The 19,880-nt window shown below is 38.9% G+C and overlaps 4 protein-coding genes across 4 annotated transcripts in view; 2 read left to right on the top strand and 2 right to left on the bottom strand.

Moving 5' to 3' along the window:
- Positions 1–14,847, top strand: part of LOC103514999 (ejaculatory bulb-specific protein 3-like) — a 16,102-nt gene extending 1,255 nt beyond the window's left edge. Inside the window, exon 2 of the mRNA XM_008479918.3 lies at positions 14,055–14,847. Within this exon, the coding sequence (XP_008478140.1) occupies positions 14,055–14,227 (173 nt within the window). The 3' untranslated portion in view covers positions 14,228–14,847. The remainder of the gene's footprint in view (positions 1–14,054) is intronic.
- On the bottom strand, positions 2,440–4,570 carry LOC103514997 (ejaculatory bulb-specific protein 3-like). The gene is made up of 3 exons (XM_008479916.3): positions 4,427–4,570; positions 3,573–3,774; positions 2,440–3,054 (listed from the first exon to the last, which is right to left on the bottom strand). Exons 2-3 carry the CDS (start codon positions 3,763–3,765, stop codon positions 2,861–2,863), a joined length of 387 nt encoding a protein of 128 aa, XP_008478138.1. The 5' UTR covers positions 3,766–3,774; positions 4,427–4,570; the 3' UTR covers positions 2,440–2,860.
- Positions 5,891–8,903, bottom strand: LOC103514998. Its single transcript, XM_008479917.2, has 3 exons — positions 8,213–8,903; positions 6,720–7,713; positions 5,891–6,330 (listed from the first exon to the last, which is right to left on the bottom strand). Exons 1-3 carry the CDS (start codon positions 8,735–8,737, stop codon positions 5,915–5,917), a joined length of 1,935 nt encoding a protein of 644 aa, XP_008478139.1. The 5' UTR covers positions 8,738–8,903; the 3' UTR covers positions 5,891–5,914.
- Positions 14,848–15,267: 420 nt separating the features above from the next.
- On the top strand, positions 15,268–16,521 carry LOC113469843 (ejaculatory bulb-specific protein 3-like). Its single transcript, XM_026827826.1, has one exon. It carries the CDS (start codon positions 15,354–15,356, stop codon positions 15,612–15,614), a length of 261 nt encoding a protein of 86 aa, XP_026683627.1. The 5' UTR covers positions 15,268–15,353; the 3' UTR covers positions 15,615–16,521.
- Positions 16,522–19,880: the final 3,359 nt, after the last annotated feature.

Here is a 19,880-nt window from a genome sequence, read left to right as displayed (position 1 = left end):
CTCAAAGCGTACACCCGGTATATGTTTAACGATCTTGTTTTGGCGCCTGCTAAACACACTGCGTCTTTGCCACCAATTATATTTGTCGGAAATGTTGGAAGTTAATTTGCTATAGGAACAGGTTTGTCGACTCTCGGTGTTTAGGTAGGTATACTACATGCAATTCATTCGAGGCAAAGTCATTCATCTAGAATGCTAGATAAACAAGATATAACCTATGTGTGGAATTGGAGAATTTTCTTGATTATATGTTAGAATAAATAATAATAATAATTCTAGATTCATAGGCAAAAATGTAGAATTCAAACCTTACATGACAACTGGGTTGTTCTCAAAAAGTATCAGTCTATCAGGGTTGGCAAGGCATATGATTTATACAGGGTGATCAACTTTTTAGGCTCGGAAATAATAGAACTCATATGGACGTACCAAAGGTAGGTACGTCATATGAAAACCATAATAAAGCTGTGTCCATACATAGTCGACGGCCGATTGATGTCGACTGAAACCGTCTACACCAGTGGTTCTCAAAACTTTTTTGCATGGCGCCCCCTTTGGACACATTCTCATTTTTTCCCGCCCCCTACCAACCCCTCGGTATATTATTTTACCTATGGTCATGGAATAACAAAATGAGAATTTTGAAAATTTGAGATTTTTTTATATTCAAGTAAGTAGGTTACCTACTTGTAGGTCTTATGAAATAACAAAACGAACCAACCTCAGTGGCTCAAGCAGTTAGCGCGGGAGGAATTTCAGAACTGGAGGTTTATAGAAAAGGCTCGCGCCCCCCCTGATTTGTCTCCACGCCCCCCAGTTTGAGAACCTCTGGTCTACATTGATTTGAATCACGAGCTATGCCTGCACATCATTCAAGCGCTTTTCAAGCAAGAAGGTTGACCGTGTGTGGCAGAAAAAAAGATCACAGGCAACGGGCAGCCTGAAATGCCGCCTGTTGCTTGATAAAAATTCAATCACTCAACCTGCCTGATATTGCCTGCCAGCCTGCCACGCACGTTCAGGCATGCTTTTAATGTGTGTGGCGGGTATTAAGTAGAAACAAACAGATAGACATACGAACAGACTAGATTAAAAACCGCCAATTAGAAACTGATGTATAATGATGGGATTAATAGTGAGAATCACATAAATGAAGACACGGTTTCGACCTTGGATGAAGACAGCTGAGAGGAAATGCTCCCATCTATTCTTTCCATTCTGGTTTTCAACAGGAAATCGTTCTAGCCAAGATATAACGTCAATTTTTCCTTTCCAGAATAGATAAATGGTGCTTTACCAAGCATAAAACGAGGAACTAAGCACCTAGGGAGTGTATTGGTATTGTAAACTAGAATGGTATAGGAGATCACATAACTTTTCTATATGAATAGTCTATTTGACTATTTATGATACCTTAGGACGTCTATACACGGAGATACTGAAAAAGTTTAAAGAGGGAAATGTAACAACGGAGGTCTTATTGTCCCGGAATCGAAGAGGATAGGAGAAAGCCAATTAATACGAGCTGGCTTTCCAACCTCCACCCTAGTATGTATTTTCAATGGAATCCAAAATAGTTCGCTGATTGTCCCCACGAGCTGATTACCTCGCTAGTGAACTTTGAATGTGGAGCTCTGGAAGTTGATGGCTCGAATTTTGGAGGGTAACCCTTCGATACCCGCGCGGGCCGGATTTTATTCTAAACGCATGAGGTTCGTTCTTGGCTTTCTCCTGTATCCTGTCTTCCTCCTCTGTTCGCTTTGGGGACGATAAGACCTTAGCAGTTACAGCTCGGAGCTCCCACTAACAAACCTCTTGAAAGTTCTTTTTCAGTGCCTCCGTGTGTGGGCGGTCTTGGGGCAATTAAAAATAATTGTAATTTTAATCATTCAATGTAAATCCCCTATTGTAATTATCTTTTCTAAGAAGTTCTTTTATAATATTATCAGCGTAGGAAAAGATCTCTATTCTGTAAAATGTTATTTAAATGAATAAATAAAATAAATAAATAAAAAATAAAAATAGAATATCATTACTTAGATAGACCTATTATGATAATTATATCTATTACGCTCCTACTGCGTTCAGGTGCAAATAGTTATGTGTTAATGTACATGACAATGCCAAAGCACTACCAGATAGTATCACAAACTTGTTGTAAACATGTAAAGTTCCACGGACTCACCATTGCCTTGTATAAATGAATAATCTGTATAGGCAATCTTGTAGGTATTAAGGAGCGCGGTAGCGCTCCGCCCCGCCAAGTCAAGAAAAGCAAAAGTGATAATGTGTCGATTTTATTATGCTAACTTGTTGTTGAACAGTTTTAGACTCCATGATGACTAATTTTGATATGTTTACATACCTACAATCAATCTGTCAAAGATTGAGCAAGATAAAACAACGCATAAAAAAGTTATGACCATTTTAAATCTTGCGTTCTTATTGGGACACCCTTTACAATATTAATGAAAATTATTTTATAATTAAACAAATACCTACTACTATTATACGTATGCCTTAAGAAGAAAAAGTCGATTTCAGAATGTGAAAAAGTTATAACACTTATAATTGATGCAATGAGACAACTGAATCCAAGGGTCGAGCTTACCAATTTTTGACTTTGATTCTTCTTCACTTTCTAAAATTGTTTGGTAAGCTCAGCCCCTATTAGACAATTCGTTGACTAGAGTTTATCATTTTTCCTGCTCTATGACTTTGAAACATCACCCAAATAAGCGCAACTGACCTATTGGAATCATAAGATACTTATGACTTGACAGGCACACAACCTAGGAACATGGTGATCTGGACACGGAAAGTAATCTAAAGACGTAAGTACTAAGATGTTTTAGGACTTTCAAACTTTGTAAGTATCTCCAAACTTCTCCTGGAATTTCCTGGTGTATTCTCCCTTGGGATCCCACTTCTCCAGCAAGATCTTCCATTCTTCAGGGTAGTCCTTCTTGAGTCGCCTGATCACCATGACAGCCTTGTCTGTTTGACTTGGCGTGCATTTCTCACACAGGGTTTGTAGAACGGTGGGGATGTTCTCTGAAACACACAACGTTGGGATAGAGATAGAGGGCCAGTCTAGTTATCCTGGTGGGTAGGGCGTCTGCCAAAAACGTTAAATAGAGAAAATATGGCCAGCCTAGTTAGCTTGAAGGGCAGTGCGTCTACCTTTTACGCTAGATTGCGGGTTCGATTCCAGGCCGGGGCGGGGCGAAGTTTATCCTAAACAGATTAGGTTCGGAACGGCTGTCTTTCTCCTATGTCCTGTCTTTCTTATTTTTTTGCTTTCGGGACGATAAGACCTTAGCAGTTACAGTTCCCTCTAACAAACTTCATAAAAAAATAAGATATTTGATCATACTCCTTTTATTTTTGAGATTTACCTAATATCCGCCTTGTATCACGTTTCAAAGAGAGAGAGAGAGAGAGAGAGAGAGAGAGAGAGAGAGAGAGAGAGAGAGAGAGAGAGAGAGAGAGAGAGAGAGAGAGAGAGAGAGAGAGAGAGAGAGAGAGAGAGAGAAATATATGCGTCAAGTTTTTAGGTTTTTACAACTTACTCTTCAAGTCTTTTCCTTCGGGACTGCATGCTCCCTTGTCAGTCAGACAGTTGACATAGTTGGTCACCAAACGTTTACTGTTGAGAACCGCCTCAATGTCAAAGTCGGCATATTTCTTCTCCAGATCCTCTTCACCATAGGAACTCAGGATGAGGCAGGATGCCAGCAGTGATAGGAGGATGGTACGGTACATGGTTGTTATCTAGGGGAGTGATTGGGAAGGAATGAGTTAGGGCTGTGTTAGTGGGTGTATTAGGTTCGTTTAGTTTGTCTTGCCGGTCACTCACGATCAAACCATCTGACGAATCCGGGTATGACGGACAGACCTACCTCACAGTGGTGCAGTGGTTAGCAACTAACCCCAGTGGTGCAGTGGTTAGCACGGTGGACTTTAAATCTGAAGGTTGGTAGGTAGTTCAATTCATCTCATAAAATTTAGCGAAGTAAATTTAGCGGGGAACGACATTTGTGACAAGTATTTATGCTTAACCCAATTAAAATTCCTTTATTTTACGGCCTGTAAAGATGTCTAGCGCTAGGCCGCGGGTTGGATTCCCGCCCGGGGCGGATTTTATCCTGATGGGATAATGTTCGTTCTCGGAACGGCTGGCTTTCTCCTATCCTGTCTTCCTTCTCTCTTCCGTTTCGGGACTATAAGACCATAGCAGTTACAGTTCCCTCTGTCAAACCTCTTAAAAAAAAAAAAATGTCTAATATTGAATCCGACAAAAGAAGATTTTGTCGAATAACTTCCAGATCTAAAAATTTGTTTAATAGTTTGTTTAATAGAAATCCAACTGGATTAATTTTGACCACAGGAAACATTGAGAAAATGAAAAATACACATCACTTACCTACTTTAGATATTCATCAAAATCGAACACGCAACAAACTTACACTCAACGAACTTTATTCAAAGTCTTCCCAATTTTAAGTGAACTATTTCAACTTGACGTTAGCAATAATATCTACTTTATATGGCAAAACAAACCTAGTTATATTAAATTTTCGATTTAAAAACACTTGCAAATAGTTGAAAATCATAGTAATTAAAAACAATACTATTACGAAATTCAATTTTCCATACTTTTCAGGGTCAGACAGTGCCGACTGGGAGAGGGAACGTGGCATCGACAACACAGAGAGAGGGTAGTCTCTATCTCTATTAGGATTAGGTGGTAAAGAATGTCTTGAATAACTTCAATTCCTTGGCCATTAACCTGGCCTAGCTAAGGTGTATTTTCCTTTCGGCAAACTGAGCACTGCTCGGTTTCTATTGGAGCAGTTTTCAATTTTTGTTCTTGGAACGGCTGGCTTTCTCCTTTCTCTTCATTTTCGAGACGATAAGACGTTAACCTTAGCAGTTACAGTTCCGTCTATCCAAAAAGTGTTCAATTTTCCAGTGGTCAGTTTCCCGAAAGGAAAAATACACCTTTACTCAGCTTTCACTTAAGACGTCTTACAACGTCGCGTCGTCGCCCATCTATGCGATTCCATGATTTATTGTACTAAAAAAATTGAATAGGACTCCGGACAAAGATGATACTTATTGTGTTGGAGCAATAAGTTTCTGCTTTGAATGCTGTTGGATTTTGCTGCAACGAGTTATGGGTTGCGGGACCATTTCTCGATTAATTTTCAAAATTTGTGACAATTTCCATCCAAGTGTATTCCATCGTGCATAGTACAAAAAAATAAAGGAGGTCATAACACATTGGCGGTCAGGACTGCTATAGCAGAATCACGTGTCGAGCAACTTGATTATCATTTGACTCTCCAGCACTGACTGAGACTTGCCACACTGGTTAAACAATACCACTCGATAAAATGAAAACAAAACTGAACAAATTCCCCATCTGGAAATCTCAACTCGTCAGCGGAAATGATGAGATTGTCTAATTGGTACATCACTCTTTAGTTCAAGATCAAGATTATGAGATAAAATTTACGAGATTAAATTTATCACATTTTAGAGGATGAGTTCTTAGCTCTTATCAGTAAGAACTAACTATTTTAGATCTTCCCAGGCGAAATCACAAGGAAATCCTTGGAATATACATATGTCTGAGTTCTTGTTCTTCAGAATAATAACGGACCCGCCGTATGAGGTTGAAGTTTAATCTGTTTAATTATCTTGTGAGTCCTGTGACGGCTATGACCTTTGATTCTATCAGTCTATTAAAAAAGAAGGAGCTGAGAGAAGTTTCTTAACAAGGTAAGCCGTTCTCCAGATCAAGGACAAACAAAATATAGGAAGGCAAACTTTACCTTTATTATAATAGCAGGGTTTTACTAGTTAATTAATTAATAAATAAACCTTTGACAAAACGCCGAGGGTCATATTAGTTGTTACAGGTCTGGGGCGTAAACCAGGTGAAATGGAAAAACTTCTCTATCAACAACACCAAGTCGTCATTGTTGATCACATCAAAGTTCTGGCAAAACATCGAGTTCAAGAGCTCTTCGAAATCCTTCATGATGGAAAATCGTTCAAACGGTTCGAAAGATTTGCGCGGAACTTTCAAGGTGGTCAACAAAGTGCACAGAATATCAAGTACTTTGGTAGATAGGAAACGCAGTGAGTTGTAAAACCAGTAGAGAGAATCCGGTTGGGTCTCGGATGTTTCGAAAATGTCGGAAAGGATTGTTTGAGAGCTGCCACCGGATGTGGGTTGTATGGTCTGTTTTATCTCCGGTTTGGGTTTCTTTTCCTTTCGATAGCGGATCGGGTTCACCTTCTCGGGAACCTTGACTTTTTCTAGAAAGAATGAGAAGAAATTGAAGCCACACGCCTTTGGTCCATGTTTTCAAAGAGCGAACTCTAAATATGCTAGTACACTGTAGACTTTTGGTCTCGCGCGACCACTCTCTACGTCACTACGAACTTGGTAGTCTCCGTACCGAAAAGAGTGGTCTCGCAATACCAAGTCTAGCGAAAAAGTGTACTGCACTGTAGACTTTTGGTCTCGCGCGACCACTCTCTACGTCACTACGAACTTGGTAGTCTCCGTACCGAAAAGAGTGGTCTCGCAATACGCAATACCAAGTCTAGCGAAAAAGTGTACTGCTACGTACTTCAAGGAAAATGTCTTGACTTGGCAATAGAACTTACCTATTGACCTATTCTTGATTGACATTATAACTTACCAATCACTGTGGGAGAGTGACAGAACGATTCTCTCTCCTCTTCATCCGAAGTCTCTTGGTTAAGGAGTTCATAAATATTGTTCGAATTCAAAGGCTGCCTTTTCGTCTTCAATCTAAGGCATAACGCAGATGTTGAATCCGTCCTAGCTGTTCTCAGCCTGGGACTCCTGTTTGAACTCGTTTGTATCAAATATTTGGTACGATTCAGATTCTTTCTACCACACTCTTGTTCAAAGTCAATATCGTATTTGTCAACATAATAATGTATGCTGTCTTCTGATGAAAATAATTCCAGTGAGCTAGATGCACAACTGGAGGACTTGGAGGCAGAGACTGTAGAATGTGTAGAGGGAACTTTGATCAAACTAGAAGTCGGCAATTCCTTGACATCTGGTTTTGGTGTCGGTTGCGGAATGATCTGGAAAGAGGTTTTCTCCGAACTAAACCCCGAATTCACAAATGTATCACCGGTAGCACCAATGCTAGCTTCAGATACCTCGCGTAATGTAACCACAGAGTGTCTATCATCCATGTCTTCGTCATATTCTTGTACAGGCGTCTCACTAGGACAATGTAATTCAAACAGACTTTCTGAACATGTGTCATTTTCACTTGAATTGAATTTGTTGATTAGTGGTCGCAGCAGACTTGCTAAGAATCCAGGAGGAGGCTTAGCAGGCACATAACCCTCACGTGCATCATTTACTAAAACTTCAACATAGTGGTAACTGATTTCATTTCTAGACTTTTTGATTCTTTTTATTGTTGCTTCGGACATGTGGACAACACATTTGAGAGCTTCATCCAGAAGGAAACATAGAACACGGGTTACACAATCACGTACTACACGGTATGCAATAAATTGTAGAACTATTCTCAGCATATCTTGTGGACTGTGAGGTTCGTCTAAGGCAGGAGGTTCATCATAATACACATGAGTTCCATAATAATCTACTAATAGTTGCAGGCGGTTCGGTTTCTTCGCACATGGTCTCTGTAAACAAAGAAAGAGTTTTATCGACCTCTCTGTGTAATTATACAATGATAGTGAGACTCAATACTTCCTCATAATCTTCTTCTTTTTCTTCGCCTTTTTCCATCTACCAACGGGGTCGGCGTTTTTCGTCAGCCCTCAATCAGCCTTAGGCGATTGCTTTTGGGCTGACATTTGGTTTTGGCTACAAAATTTTACGAGGGGATGCCCTTCGCACTTAATCTTTGCTATTTCTTCAGCAAGGGAAACTTCAGGCTGGTCTACTCCCTGTTTATAGTCCCCCAGCCAGACAAAATACTTCCTCATAATAATATTCTGCTAAATACCTAATCAGAACAAAACTAATAATACCTATTCAAATTTTAGTGCACTTATGTGCAGAAGGTAAAAATTGTAATATTATGGTCTTGTATACACAGGTACGAAAGCTCTCTTATAAGAGGTACCGAGTATCTAATGTAGGTAAAGGAAAGAACCATTTTCTGATGGCAAAACTCACCCTTCTTCTCAGATACATTTCTTCCATGTCTTTCCTAATTTCAGTTTTGTAATAAACTTTCAGATTCTCCATCTTTTTCCAATGCCTTCTGTAAACTTTCAATCTGTCCTCTATATTTCTTTTTCTTTGCAACTGCTTCCACACTTTGTGCTGATGCTCTTTCTTTCTTCTTTGGATGGCATCCTTCACGTTCTTTCGACACTTCTCTAATTTCTTCTGCATCTTCTTCTCCACTCGATCGTGCTTCAACTGTTCCAAATTTCGCTTCACTGTGAGATCCTTTTCCGCTGACCTTTTCAAAGTTTCGAACACTTTCATTTTGAACTGGATGTTTGCCCGATCTACTTTGGCTGCTATGTTTTGAGACTTGTTCATCTCCTCTAGAAGCTCGTCTTTGATTTCTTTTCGCAGAATGGATTTCAGTCCTCTCAGGATTTTTCTTGGCTTGGTGACATCCCCGTTTTGATTGACGTTGATTCTGTCCAAACTCGGAAACGAAGATGAATAGTTTGTTGGGTTTTCCATTTTTATATTCTGTCAAATGTACCTACCTACCTACCGTGTGTAAAATAAAAATGATATCGTCTTGTCTTGATTACACCTGTCTATTCCTTTGCCATTTTCCTATTTTCGTGTGGTTAATTTTGTGAGCTACAAACCTGACTTGGGAAGAAGAAAACTTCAAGGATAGTTGGGTACACATTTAGCCAGCCGATCGGCCATAGTTCACTATACGAACATCCCGTTCCTGACATCACTTCCTCTCGTATTAAAATGAAGTCAAAGCACATAGTGCAAGGTTGGTATCTAAACAGGTGACTTTAAAATTAATTTAATATAACCCCCTTGGAAAATATTAGGTATATCGAGAAAAAAAGGAAAATCACCTAAAGGAAATAAAAGAAGACCAGTGTTTCAATTTGTTTGAATCCTTATTAAATAATATATTTAGCAAATATTTAGGTAATAATAGTAATATAAGAGATATAATAATACAGTAATCAATTATATTATCATAAATCAATTATACATCACAGTAATAATAAGAAAATGAAATCAAAAGAAAAAGATATTGGTAATAGGTAACCCGAAAAGTACCTTACTTTGTGAAATTTCACTGTTTTAACTATTGCAAATTTATTTTTATATATAGGTGGGTATTAGATATAATAATACAGTAATCAATTATATTATCATAAATCAATTATACATCACAGTAATAATAAGAAAATGAAATCAAAAGAAAAAGAAATTGGTAATAGGTAATCCGAAAAGTAGCTTACATTGTGAAATTTCACTATTTAAACTATTGCAAATTTATATTTATAGGTTGGTATTAGAGGTACCTATAAAGGTAATTTTACTGTTTAGATTGACTGGGAAATTTTCTATCCATTTCCTTACTTACTTCTTATCCCATACTCCAATTCCTTACCTCTTACCTACTTTTCCTAACAAACATCTCCAACCTTCCTTCTCGAATCTCCTTCGAATTCTACCTTGAAGTTTGAAAATAGTCATAAGATTGCAACCATTCACCTCACAAACAACCAAAAACTTCGAGGGCTGGTGGGTATTAGAGGTACCTATAAAGGTAATTTTACTGTTTAGACTGACTAACAAATTTTCTATCCATTTCCTTACTTACTTCTTATCTCATACTCCAATTCCTTACCTCTTACCTACTTTTCGTTACAAACATTTTGCTTATAACTCCTAAACCGTGCGTTCCATGCAATGTTTATGGGTATCAAATTTAAAGTACACATTTTTTTTTTTTATATTTTTATAGTTGAACAATTTTCCTAGTCAGGATTATCAGGCATACTATGGCGAGTGTGGAACTGGGAAGGTAGGTAGGTACCTAGTTATACTTGTCTATGCCAATCCATGAAGAGCATGGATGATGGAAATTAGTAGTATTAGTACCCTACACGCCTTACACTTGAATTTAGACCACGCTACGCCACTGAGATCTTCCCAGGCGAAATCACAAGGAAATCCTTGGAAAATATGTCTGAGGGCCGAATGCACAGTCGTACCTTAATGATTAGGGATTCCTTTTAGTGCTTTCCTAAAATTCATATGCATAGTGGATCCTAAACGTCCTCCTAGTTTTACATTTTAATTTCAATACACTGATGTGCAGAAAATTTGGAACAGGTTGACTTTGAAATGGCTGTAAGAGTATTCAATAAAAATGAAAACTGTCCTATTTTTTTCGCATTCGAGTGTATATCGTATCCATAGCAACCAAAAATCAATCGAAACTGGTCGATAGCAAATATATCTGAATATGCCTAACAACCTCTTCAATCCTTCTAACGTTCATGAGATCTCTATCGTGGAATGACCGGGTGAACCAAATTTGTGTGATGAAAATACACCACAATTCCACAGTAGGTATCAAGGCGGTGATGTGGATACAGACAAAATGGACTAATAATAGCTGATATCAATAGAAAAAGAAGAGTTTTCCTTCAAATTTTTAATTTTTTCGAAGAAAACAGCTTTTTTGATTCGTTGGCAAGGACCAAATGTATTGAAATTATTGAAGAGTTTGCTACAATAGTTGCACCTACAATTATTATCGGGTTTCATGTGGTATTTCCATTCAATTTTCCTAGGAGAACAAAAATTCTTGGAATTTCGAAATATTTTGTAGGTTTGAAAATATAGACAAGTACAGTGGAACCTCGATTATATCAACCTTCATTATATAAATTTATCAACTCTCTATTATATCATTTCAAAAATTGGGGTTTTCCCTATCTTTCAAGGAAATCCTATTCTAGGTATCAGTGGAAGAGATCATCGAAAGTGTTCAAATAATGAGACTAATGACGAAGAAAACAATATCGAATATTATGTGTTTTTTGTTTTGCCAATCCATGAAGAGCATGGATGATGGAAATTAGTACCCTACACGCCTTACACTTGAATTTAGACCACGCTACGCCACTGGTACCTATGTAGGCAAGATCACCCTTTTTCAGCAATTGGATACTGACAAAACCATGGGTCATATTTTTCTTTTGGGATCTGAATTGATTTGTCCGTGATAAAAATGCCGAAAACCCTGGAAACTCTGATATCAGCTGTAGATTTAATAAATTGTTTAGTTTATATACTACTAGTGGTTGACCCGTCCTTTGTACGGGACCACCACACACATGCGCCACACTCATGACACAACACACACACACACACACATCCACCACACATACACACACACATCCACCACACATACACACACACATCACACATCACACACACACCCATCACACAGACAACACCCATCCACCACACACATAGTCACATACCCACACACACCCACCACCACCACACACAAGGTCGCGCTACGCGCTCCCTGATATGTCCCACAGTGCAGCATAATAGGCATAACTTTGAACCGACGCCATTTTGAATCAGGATGGAATGTGACAATTTTAAGTAGTCCATGTCACCCGGAGTACTTTTCTTAACAACCACAAAAAATTTCATCAAAATCGGTCGAGCCGTTTTTGCGTGAAAAGAGGACAACCGCCCAGTACTGGCCAGGCACGGAAGGGATGGAAATGACGCACGGGGATTTCCTGGTGACGACCGAGTGTGTCACGTCCAGCCCTGATTATGTACTCAGTTCTCTAACCCTGTGTAATACTAAGGTAAAGAGAATAGAATACCTATACCTTGTTTATCTTGATCCCTTGTGGTTCCCGAGCTGGCTAGCAAATGGTGGAAAAAGAATAGGCCCTCGGGGGCTTTTCCTCCCCGTCGTAAACCACTTGGGTTGTAGACCCCCACTTGAGTTGTAGACCCCCACTTGAGTTGTAGACCTCCACTTGAGTGGGAAAAGACTAACTAAAAGAAGAAGAAAATACCTTGTTTATCCTGCTCGAATGAGACAGACAGACAGACAGAAATTTTTCTAATGTGATTTTTGGAATCGTGGATGCATAAGGAGTAAGAATAACTAAAAATTTAACGATTCTAAGCAATGTACAGACAAATCTACAATTTTATCTATATAGATTATTTCGTGTTAATATAGGCCGGGCGGCGCGGCGCTTCTACCTAACGTAACAGACATACATACACACGCACAGAAATTTTTCTAATGTGATTTTTGGAATCGTGGATGCATAAGGAGTAAGAATAACTAATAATAGAAAGTAAAAATTTAACGATTCTAAGCAATGTACAGACAAATCTACAATTTTATTTATATAGATTATTTCGTGTTAATATAGGCCGGGCGGTGCGGCGCTTCTAACTCTTTACGTTCGCGCGCTTCCCGGCACGCTTGATACGAGTAACTCCAAATTCAATTCCCAATTAATGTAAAATCCTGGGTTGAAATTATTTATGTAAATGTTTTCAGAAGGGGGAAAAAAATCCCTCTGGACTGAAATGAGATAATTTCTCCAGAAGAAAGAAAAATTGCGGATAGTTTGGATTCAGATTCCGCAAGAACGAATATAACTCTTTCTCTCTCTCTCTCCTCTCTGTTGTGTGTGTGAAAATTTCGTATTTAAAATTTTATTTGTAATCCTTGTACATAGAAAAAAATGTTTTCTAAAAAATAAAAATATATTAGGAACATTATTTAAAAAGAAATCTAAATAATATCCCCAATACCTACATAATTTATTCGTCAGTGAATTCACAGGCGCCCAGCTGCCCAGTAGATTTTGGCTGTGGCAGTGTGGCTACAATCTGATTTAAAATTGGGTTGTTGACGAAGCAATCTGATTGGGTAAAAAGCTTAAAATCAACCAATCAGATTGCTCAAACCAAGTTTAAACTTGAATTGTAGCCCCAGCTATTAAACAATCTAACTAACTCTTCTTGGTCCAGAATTTAATGATTACAGTCGAACCTGTCTAAGTGGGAAACCTCCCCCCCCCCCCTGATTTGTCTCCACGCCCCCCAGTTTGAGAACCTCTGGTCTATACTGATTCGAATCACGAACTATGTCTGCACATTCAAGCACTTTTCAAGCAAGAAGGTTGAACGTGTGTAGCAGAAAAAAGGTCACAGGCAACGAGCAGCCTGAAATGCCGCCTGTTGCTTGATAAAAATTCAATCAATCAACCTGCCTGTTATTGCCGGCCACACACGTTCAGGCATGCTTTTAATGTGCGTGGCGGTTATTAGAAACAAACAGATAGACATACGAACAGACTAAATTAAAAACCGCCAATTAATAGAAACTGATGTATTAAGGAGCGCGGTAGCGCTCCGCCCCGCCAAGTCAAGAAAATTTGACCGCGCTACTAGAGATATTATACGCGACAGGGAAAGTAGCCGTTTTCAGGTAGTTGTAGAGAGACAACTACAAATGACGGAAGAAAACGGATTAAATGTGTGTGTTGGGGCACGAAAGTAGACCAAGTTGAAAAAAAATCATCAAAATTGGTTGAGACAAGCCGGAGATATTTGACTTTTAAAAAACGTCAATTTTTTACACATTTTCTGCTGCTGCTGCTTCTTTGACGTTGACCGCTCTACAGCTTGTAAATAAGGGAGGGTGAGGGAGGTAAAGTATAAATTTAAGGAGGTCAAAATTGAATCGGAGGGAGGAAGATGAGAAAAGAACAGAGAGCAGAACCTCTACAGGGCATTAGGAGGTTAGCCATTTAATCAAAACGATTGAAAAAGTTTTTGATTTCTTGAACTGATGTTGAAAAGATATCAATATCATTGGAGAGTTGATTTGCAGTTCTTTGGAATCTTATCATTGGTGAATTTTGTAGGAAAATTACTCAATGGGAGGCAGGATAGGAACAAGTCAGCCGTTCCGAGAACGAGATTAACAATATTATGTCTCTCATTTCAGGAATCATTCCGGATGCAATCAGGACCGAATGCGCCAAGTGCAACCCCTCTCAGAAGAAACACGTGGGCAAGGTGTTATCCTATCTGTTTCACAATAGGAAAAACTATTGGGACGACCTGCTGGCCAAATTCGACCCTGATAAATCACTACGAGAGAAATATGGATTCACATAAAAGGGGGAGATTTCGCCTTGAGAGGGGACTGATGTAGAGACCTGAGTCGTATTTTACCATCGACCCCTGTGGTGCTTTCGGCAAGGAGATACACTGGCTGCCAAAGTATATCCTATGGTGTTTACCCTCAGAAACCCATGTATGAAAACCTCTCCCTTGAACTGTGGTAAAAAATTACCTCTGTGCTGCCTCTGTTTGTACAAAGGTGCATAGTATAAAATAGGTCTCTTTTTTGTCCTGCTAAAAGCAGGAAGGCCCAGAGCAGGTTATTGGTTATAATGACTCTCTATTACATGAAGTATAGGGAAAATCTATACTGTGTAATTAGAATTATTAGAAAGTATTTTAATTTTCAACATCCAACCTGTGAGACCTGTGATCCGTTCCTAAAAGCAACTTTACAACTTTGCATTTCCCATTTCGCAATATTGTGACGACAGAACCAATAGATTTTATAATGTTGGTGATGCAATGTGATTTACATTTTCTGTGACAAAGTGCTATACATATATCGCTCATATTGAAAAGTAACATTGGGTTTGGCACACAAAGGGAAAGCGTAAAAGGTTTTTCTTTCAAACAGTTTATCTTTCAAGATCCGGTTTTACCAATCATTTGAATTAGAATAGGTGCGACGATATTGTAGTTACAATGAAACTGCTGATAAAAAGGGACTTCTAAATCCTACATTGGCCATCTAAATATACTTGTACTTAGTATGTATTTCTACTTACCCAATTGTAATATTGTTACATCAGCCCTCGGAAAGCAAGGAAACTATAGAAGTTCCCTCTCTCCCCTTTCTACCCGTTGTGATATTTTGTACATTTTGTAAATAAATTTAGCATTAGGTGAGTGACTATAATAGACTGACTTCATACTTTTGAGGATACAAGAAAGTTTGACCGCGCTACTAGAGATATTATACGCGACAGGGAAAGTAGCCGTTTTCAGGTAGTTGTAGAGAGACAACTACAAATAATGACGGAAGAAAACGGATTGAATGTGTGTGTTGGGGCACGAAAGTAGACCAAGTTGAAAAAAAAATCATCAAAATCGGTTGAGACAAGCCGGAGATTTTTGACTTTAAAAAACGTCAAATTTTTACACATTTTCTGCTGCTTCTATGACGTTGACCGCTCTACAGCCTAAACTACAGGAACAAGTCTGCCGTTCCGAGAACGAGATTAACAATATTATGTCTCTCATTTCAGGAATCATTCCGGATGCAATCAGGACCGAATGCGCCAAGTGCAACCCCTCTCAGAAGAAACACGTGGGCAAGGTGTTATCCTATCTGTTTCACAATAGGAAAAACTATTGGGACGACCTGCTGGCCAAATTCGACCCTGATAAATCACTACGAGAGAAATATGGATTCACATAAAACGGGGAGATTTCGCCTTGAGAGGGGACTGATGTAGAGACCTGAGTCGTATTTTACGATCGACCCCTGTGGAGCTTTCGCCAAGGAGATACACTGGCTGCCAAAGTATATCCTATGGTGTTTACCCTCAGAAACCCAAGTATGAAAACATCTCCCTTGAACTGTGGTAAAAATTACCTCTGTGCTGCCTGCCTCTGTTTGTACAAAGGTGCAAAGTATAAAATAGGTCTCTTCTTTGTCCTGCTAAAAGCAGGAAGGCCCAGAGCAGGTTATTGGTTATAATGACTCTCTATTACATGAAGTATATGGAAAATCTGTACTGTGTAATTAGAATTATTAGAAAGTATTTTAATTTTCAACATGCAACCTGTGAGACCTGTGATCCAATCCTAAAAGCAACTTTACATTTCCCATTTCGCAATATTGTGACGACAGAACCAACAGATTTTATAATGTTGGTGATGCAATGTAATTTACATTTTCTGTGACAAAGTGCTATACATATATCGCTCATATTGAAAAGACCCATTGGGTTTGGCACACAAAGGGAAAGCGTTAAAGGTTTTTCTTTCAAATAGTTTATCTTTCAAGATCCGGTTTTACCAATCATTTGAATTAGAATAGGTGCGACCATAATGTAGTTACAATGAAACTGCTGATAAAAACGGACTTCTAAATCCTACATTGGCCATCTAAATATACAGTTTATACTTGGTATGTATTTCTACTTACCTAATTGTAATATTGTTACATCAGCCCTCGGAAAGCAAGGAAACTAGAAGTTCCCTCTCTTCCCTTTTCTACCCGTTGTGCATATCTTGTACATTTTGTAAATAAATTTAGCATTAGGTGAATGACTATAATAGACTGACTTCATACTTTTGAGGATACATCATAACTAGAGGGGGTCCAGCCTAGTTAGCTTAGTTGGTCCAGGGGCTTCCAGAGGGGAGGGGGTCATCAGGCCTAGGTTCATCAAGGGGGCCTGAAACCATTTCTGTAGCAAGGGAAATTTCAGGCTGTTTAAGGTCCCCCAGTCAGCCTAGTTAGCTTAGTTGGTAGTGCGTCTGCCTTGTAAGCGCTAGGCCGCGGGTTCGATTCCCGCCCGGGGCGGATTTTATCCTGATGGGATAATGTTCGTTCTCGGAACGGCTGGCTTTCTTCTATCCTGTCTTCCTTCTCTCTTCGATTTCGGGACGATAAGACCATAGCAGTTACAGTTCCCTCTGTCAAACCTCTTAATTAAAAAAAAAAAGAAAAAAAAAAAACTAGAGGGGTGCACCTACTAACTAGCTGCTCTCAGGGTGCACTCAGCCTCGGGAGGAAAATTGAGTGGGTAGCTTCACTTGTGTGTATCTAGTAATATCTAGTATCTACTGAGTAGTACACAAAAAGCAAACTTTGAGGTTTATTTGTAGGGGGAAACAGTTGACTTTGTGGTGGTTCCCTAAAAAAAAAAAAAAAAGTTTGACAGAGGGAACTGTAACTGTTAAGGTCTTATCGTCCCGAAATCGAAGAGCGAAGGAAAGCCAGACGTTCCGAGAACGAACATTATCCCTTCAGGATAAAATCCGCCCCGAGCGGGAATCGAACTCGCGGCCTTGCGCTTACAAGGCAGACGCGCTACCGACCAATCTAACTGGGCTGGCCCAATTTTGGTGGTTCATTTTTGGACGTAATGAAGCCCAAAGTGTTCTTCAACTTGGTGTAGACCCTGAGGTTAGCTCCTACTGTTCTGATACCCACAGATTTTGTAAAAAGGCTCTTTTCTTCACCACAACTAAGTATCTCTAATTTATGATTTAGAATAGTTAAAATTAATATACCTACTTCATCTTCTGTTCTTAGGTTTTATTGCTTTTACCCCCAATTTTGCTCAAATTTTGTTGATCTTACATTTTTCCGTCGGGGGCATAAACTATCTTAACTTTTTATTGTTCTTAATTATCTTTGTATTGCATATTTTTAGCTAAATCCCCTTTAGGGATGTTTCTCGTCTACCTTACACAGTTTTCGAGTTTTTGTATCCTGTTCATATACCTAGGTAGGAATAAATTACGACTGTTTTATTGTCTTCTTCTCATTTCTTCTCCAGATCCTCTTCACCATAGGAACTCAGGATGAGGCAGGATGCCAGCAGTGATAGGAGGATGGTACGGTACATGGTTGTTACCTAGGGGAGTAATTGGGAAGGAATGAGTTAGGGCTGTGTTAGTGGGTGTATTAGGTTCGTTTAGTTTGTCTTGCCGGTCACTCACGATCAAACCATCTGACGAATCCGGGTATGACGGACAGACCTACCTCACAGTGGTGCAGTGGTTAGCAACTAACCCCAGTGGTGCAGTGGTTAGCACGGTGGACTTTAAATCTGAAGGTTGGTAGTTCAATTCATCTCATAAAATTTAGCGTAGTATATTTAGCGGGGAACGACATTTGTGGCAAGCATATATGCTTAACCCAATTAAAATTCCTTTATTTTACGGCCTGTAAAGATGTCTAATATTGAATCCGACAAAAGAAGATTTTGATTCCAGATCTAAAAATCCAGATCTAAAAATTTGTTCCAGATCTAACTTCCAGATCTAAAAATTTGTTTAAAAGAAATTGAGAAAAAATGAAAAATACATTGAGAAAATGAAAAATACACATCACTTACCTACTTTAGATATTCATCAAAATCGAACACGCAACAAACTTACACTCAACGAACTTTATTCAAAGTCTTCCCAATTTTAAGTGAACTATTTCAACTTGAAATTTGTCAACATAATAATGTATGCTGTCTTCTGATGAAAATAATTCCAGTGAGCTAGATGCACAACTGGAGGACTTGGAGGCAGAGACTGTAGAATGTGTAGAGGGAACTTTGATCAAACTAGAAGTCGGCAATTCCTTGACATCTGGTTTTGGTGTCGGTTGCGGAATGATCTGGAAAGAGGTTTTCTCCGAACTAAACCCCGAATTCACAAATGTATCACCGGTAGCACCAATGCTAGCTTCAGATACCTCGCGTAATGTAACCACAGAGTGTCTATCATCCATGTCTTCGTCATATTCTTGTACAGGCGTCTCACTAGGACAATGTAATTCAAACAGACTTTCTGAACATGTGTCATTTTCACTTGAATTGAATTTGTTGATTAGTGGTCGCAGCAGACTTGCTAAGAATCCAGGAGGAGGCTTAGCAGGCACATAACCCTCACGTGCATCATTTACTAAAACTTCAACATAGTGGTAACTGATTTCATTTCTAGACTTTTTGATTCTTTTTATTGTTGCTTCGGACATGTGGACAACACATTTGAGAGCTTCATCCAGAAGGAAACATAGAACACGGGTTACACAATCACGTACTACACGGTATGCAATAAATTGTAGAACTATTCTCAGCATATCTTGTGGACTGTGAGGTTCGTCTAAGGCAGGAGGTTCATCATAATACACATGAGTTCCATAATAATCTACTAATAGTTGCAGGCGGTTCGGTTTCTTAAAACAATGAAAAATAAATATTTGTAGATTATAACAACAACATAATTTGAAATGGTCCCTTTTAGAAAAAAAGAGTAAAATAAACTAACACAACAGAAACAAAGATGTAACTTGCATAAAAAAGAAACTAAAAATAATCATAGAAGGAAACATAGAACACGGGTTACACAATCACGTACTACACGGTATGCAATAAATTGTAGAACTATTCTCAGCATATCTTGTGGACCGTGAGGTTCGTCTAATGCAGGAGGTTCATCATAATACACATGAGTTCCATAATAATCTACTAATAGTTGCAGTCGGTTCGATTTCTTCGCACATGGTCTCTGTAAACAAAGAAAGAGTTTTATCGACCTCTCTGTGTAATTCTACAATGATAGTGAGACTCAATACTTCCTCATAATCTTCTTCTTTTTCTTCGCCTTTTCCCGTGTACCGTACCGATTCGGTTTCTTCGCACATGGTCTCTGTAAACAAAGAAAGAGTTTTATCGACCTCTCTGTGTAATTATACAATGATAGTGAGACTCAATATTTCCTCATAATCTTCTTCTTCTTCTTCTTCTTCTTCTTCTTCGCCTTTTCCCGTGTACCAACGGGGTCGGCGTTTTTCGTCAGCCCTCAATCAGCCTTAGGTGATTGCTTGTGGGCTGACATTTGGTTTTGGCTACAAAATTTTACGAGGGGATGCCCTTCGCACTTAATCTTTGCTATTTCTTTAGCAAAGGAAATTCAGGCTGATATACTCCCTGTTTATAGTCCCCCAGCCAGA

Source organism: Diaphorina citri, unplaced genomic scaffold (assembly GCF_000475195.1).
Source record: "Diaphorina citri unplaced genomic scaffold, Diaci psyllid genome assembly version 1.1 scaffold1256, whole genome shotgun sequence".
In the NCBI taxonomy this organism is placed as follows: Eukaryota; Metazoa; Arthropoda; class Insecta; order Hemiptera; family Psyllidae; genus Diaphorina; species Diaphorina citri.
Note: the sequence above shows the minus strand (reverse complement) of the source record. Positions and strands in the feature narration are given on the sequence as shown.

Coding starts and splice junctions, on each gene's coding strand:
- LOC103514997 (XM_008479916.3), bottom strand. CDS start 3,765: ATGTACCGTACCATCCTCCTATCACTGCTGGCATCCTGCCTCATCCTG. Junction 3,055..3,572: donor CGAAGGAAAAGACTTGAAGA/GTAAGTTGTAAA, acceptor TGTGTGTTTCAG/AGAACATCCCCACCGTTCTA.
- LOC103514998 (XM_008479917.2), bottom strand. CDS start 8,737: ATGGAAAACCCAACAAACTATTCATCTTCGTTTCCGAGTTTGGACAGA. Junction 7,714..8,212: donor AAATGTATCTGAGAAGAAGG/GTGAGTTTTGCC, acceptor CTTTGTTTACAG/AGACCATGTGCGAAGAAACC. Junction 6,331..6,719: donor TCACTCTCCCACAGTGATTG/GTAAGTTATAAT, acceptor CATTCTTTCTAG/AAAAAGTCAAGGTTCCCGAG.
- LOC113469843 (XM_026827826.1), top strand. CDS start 15,354: ATGACGTTGACCGCTCTACAGCCTAAACTACAGGAACAAGTCTGCCGT.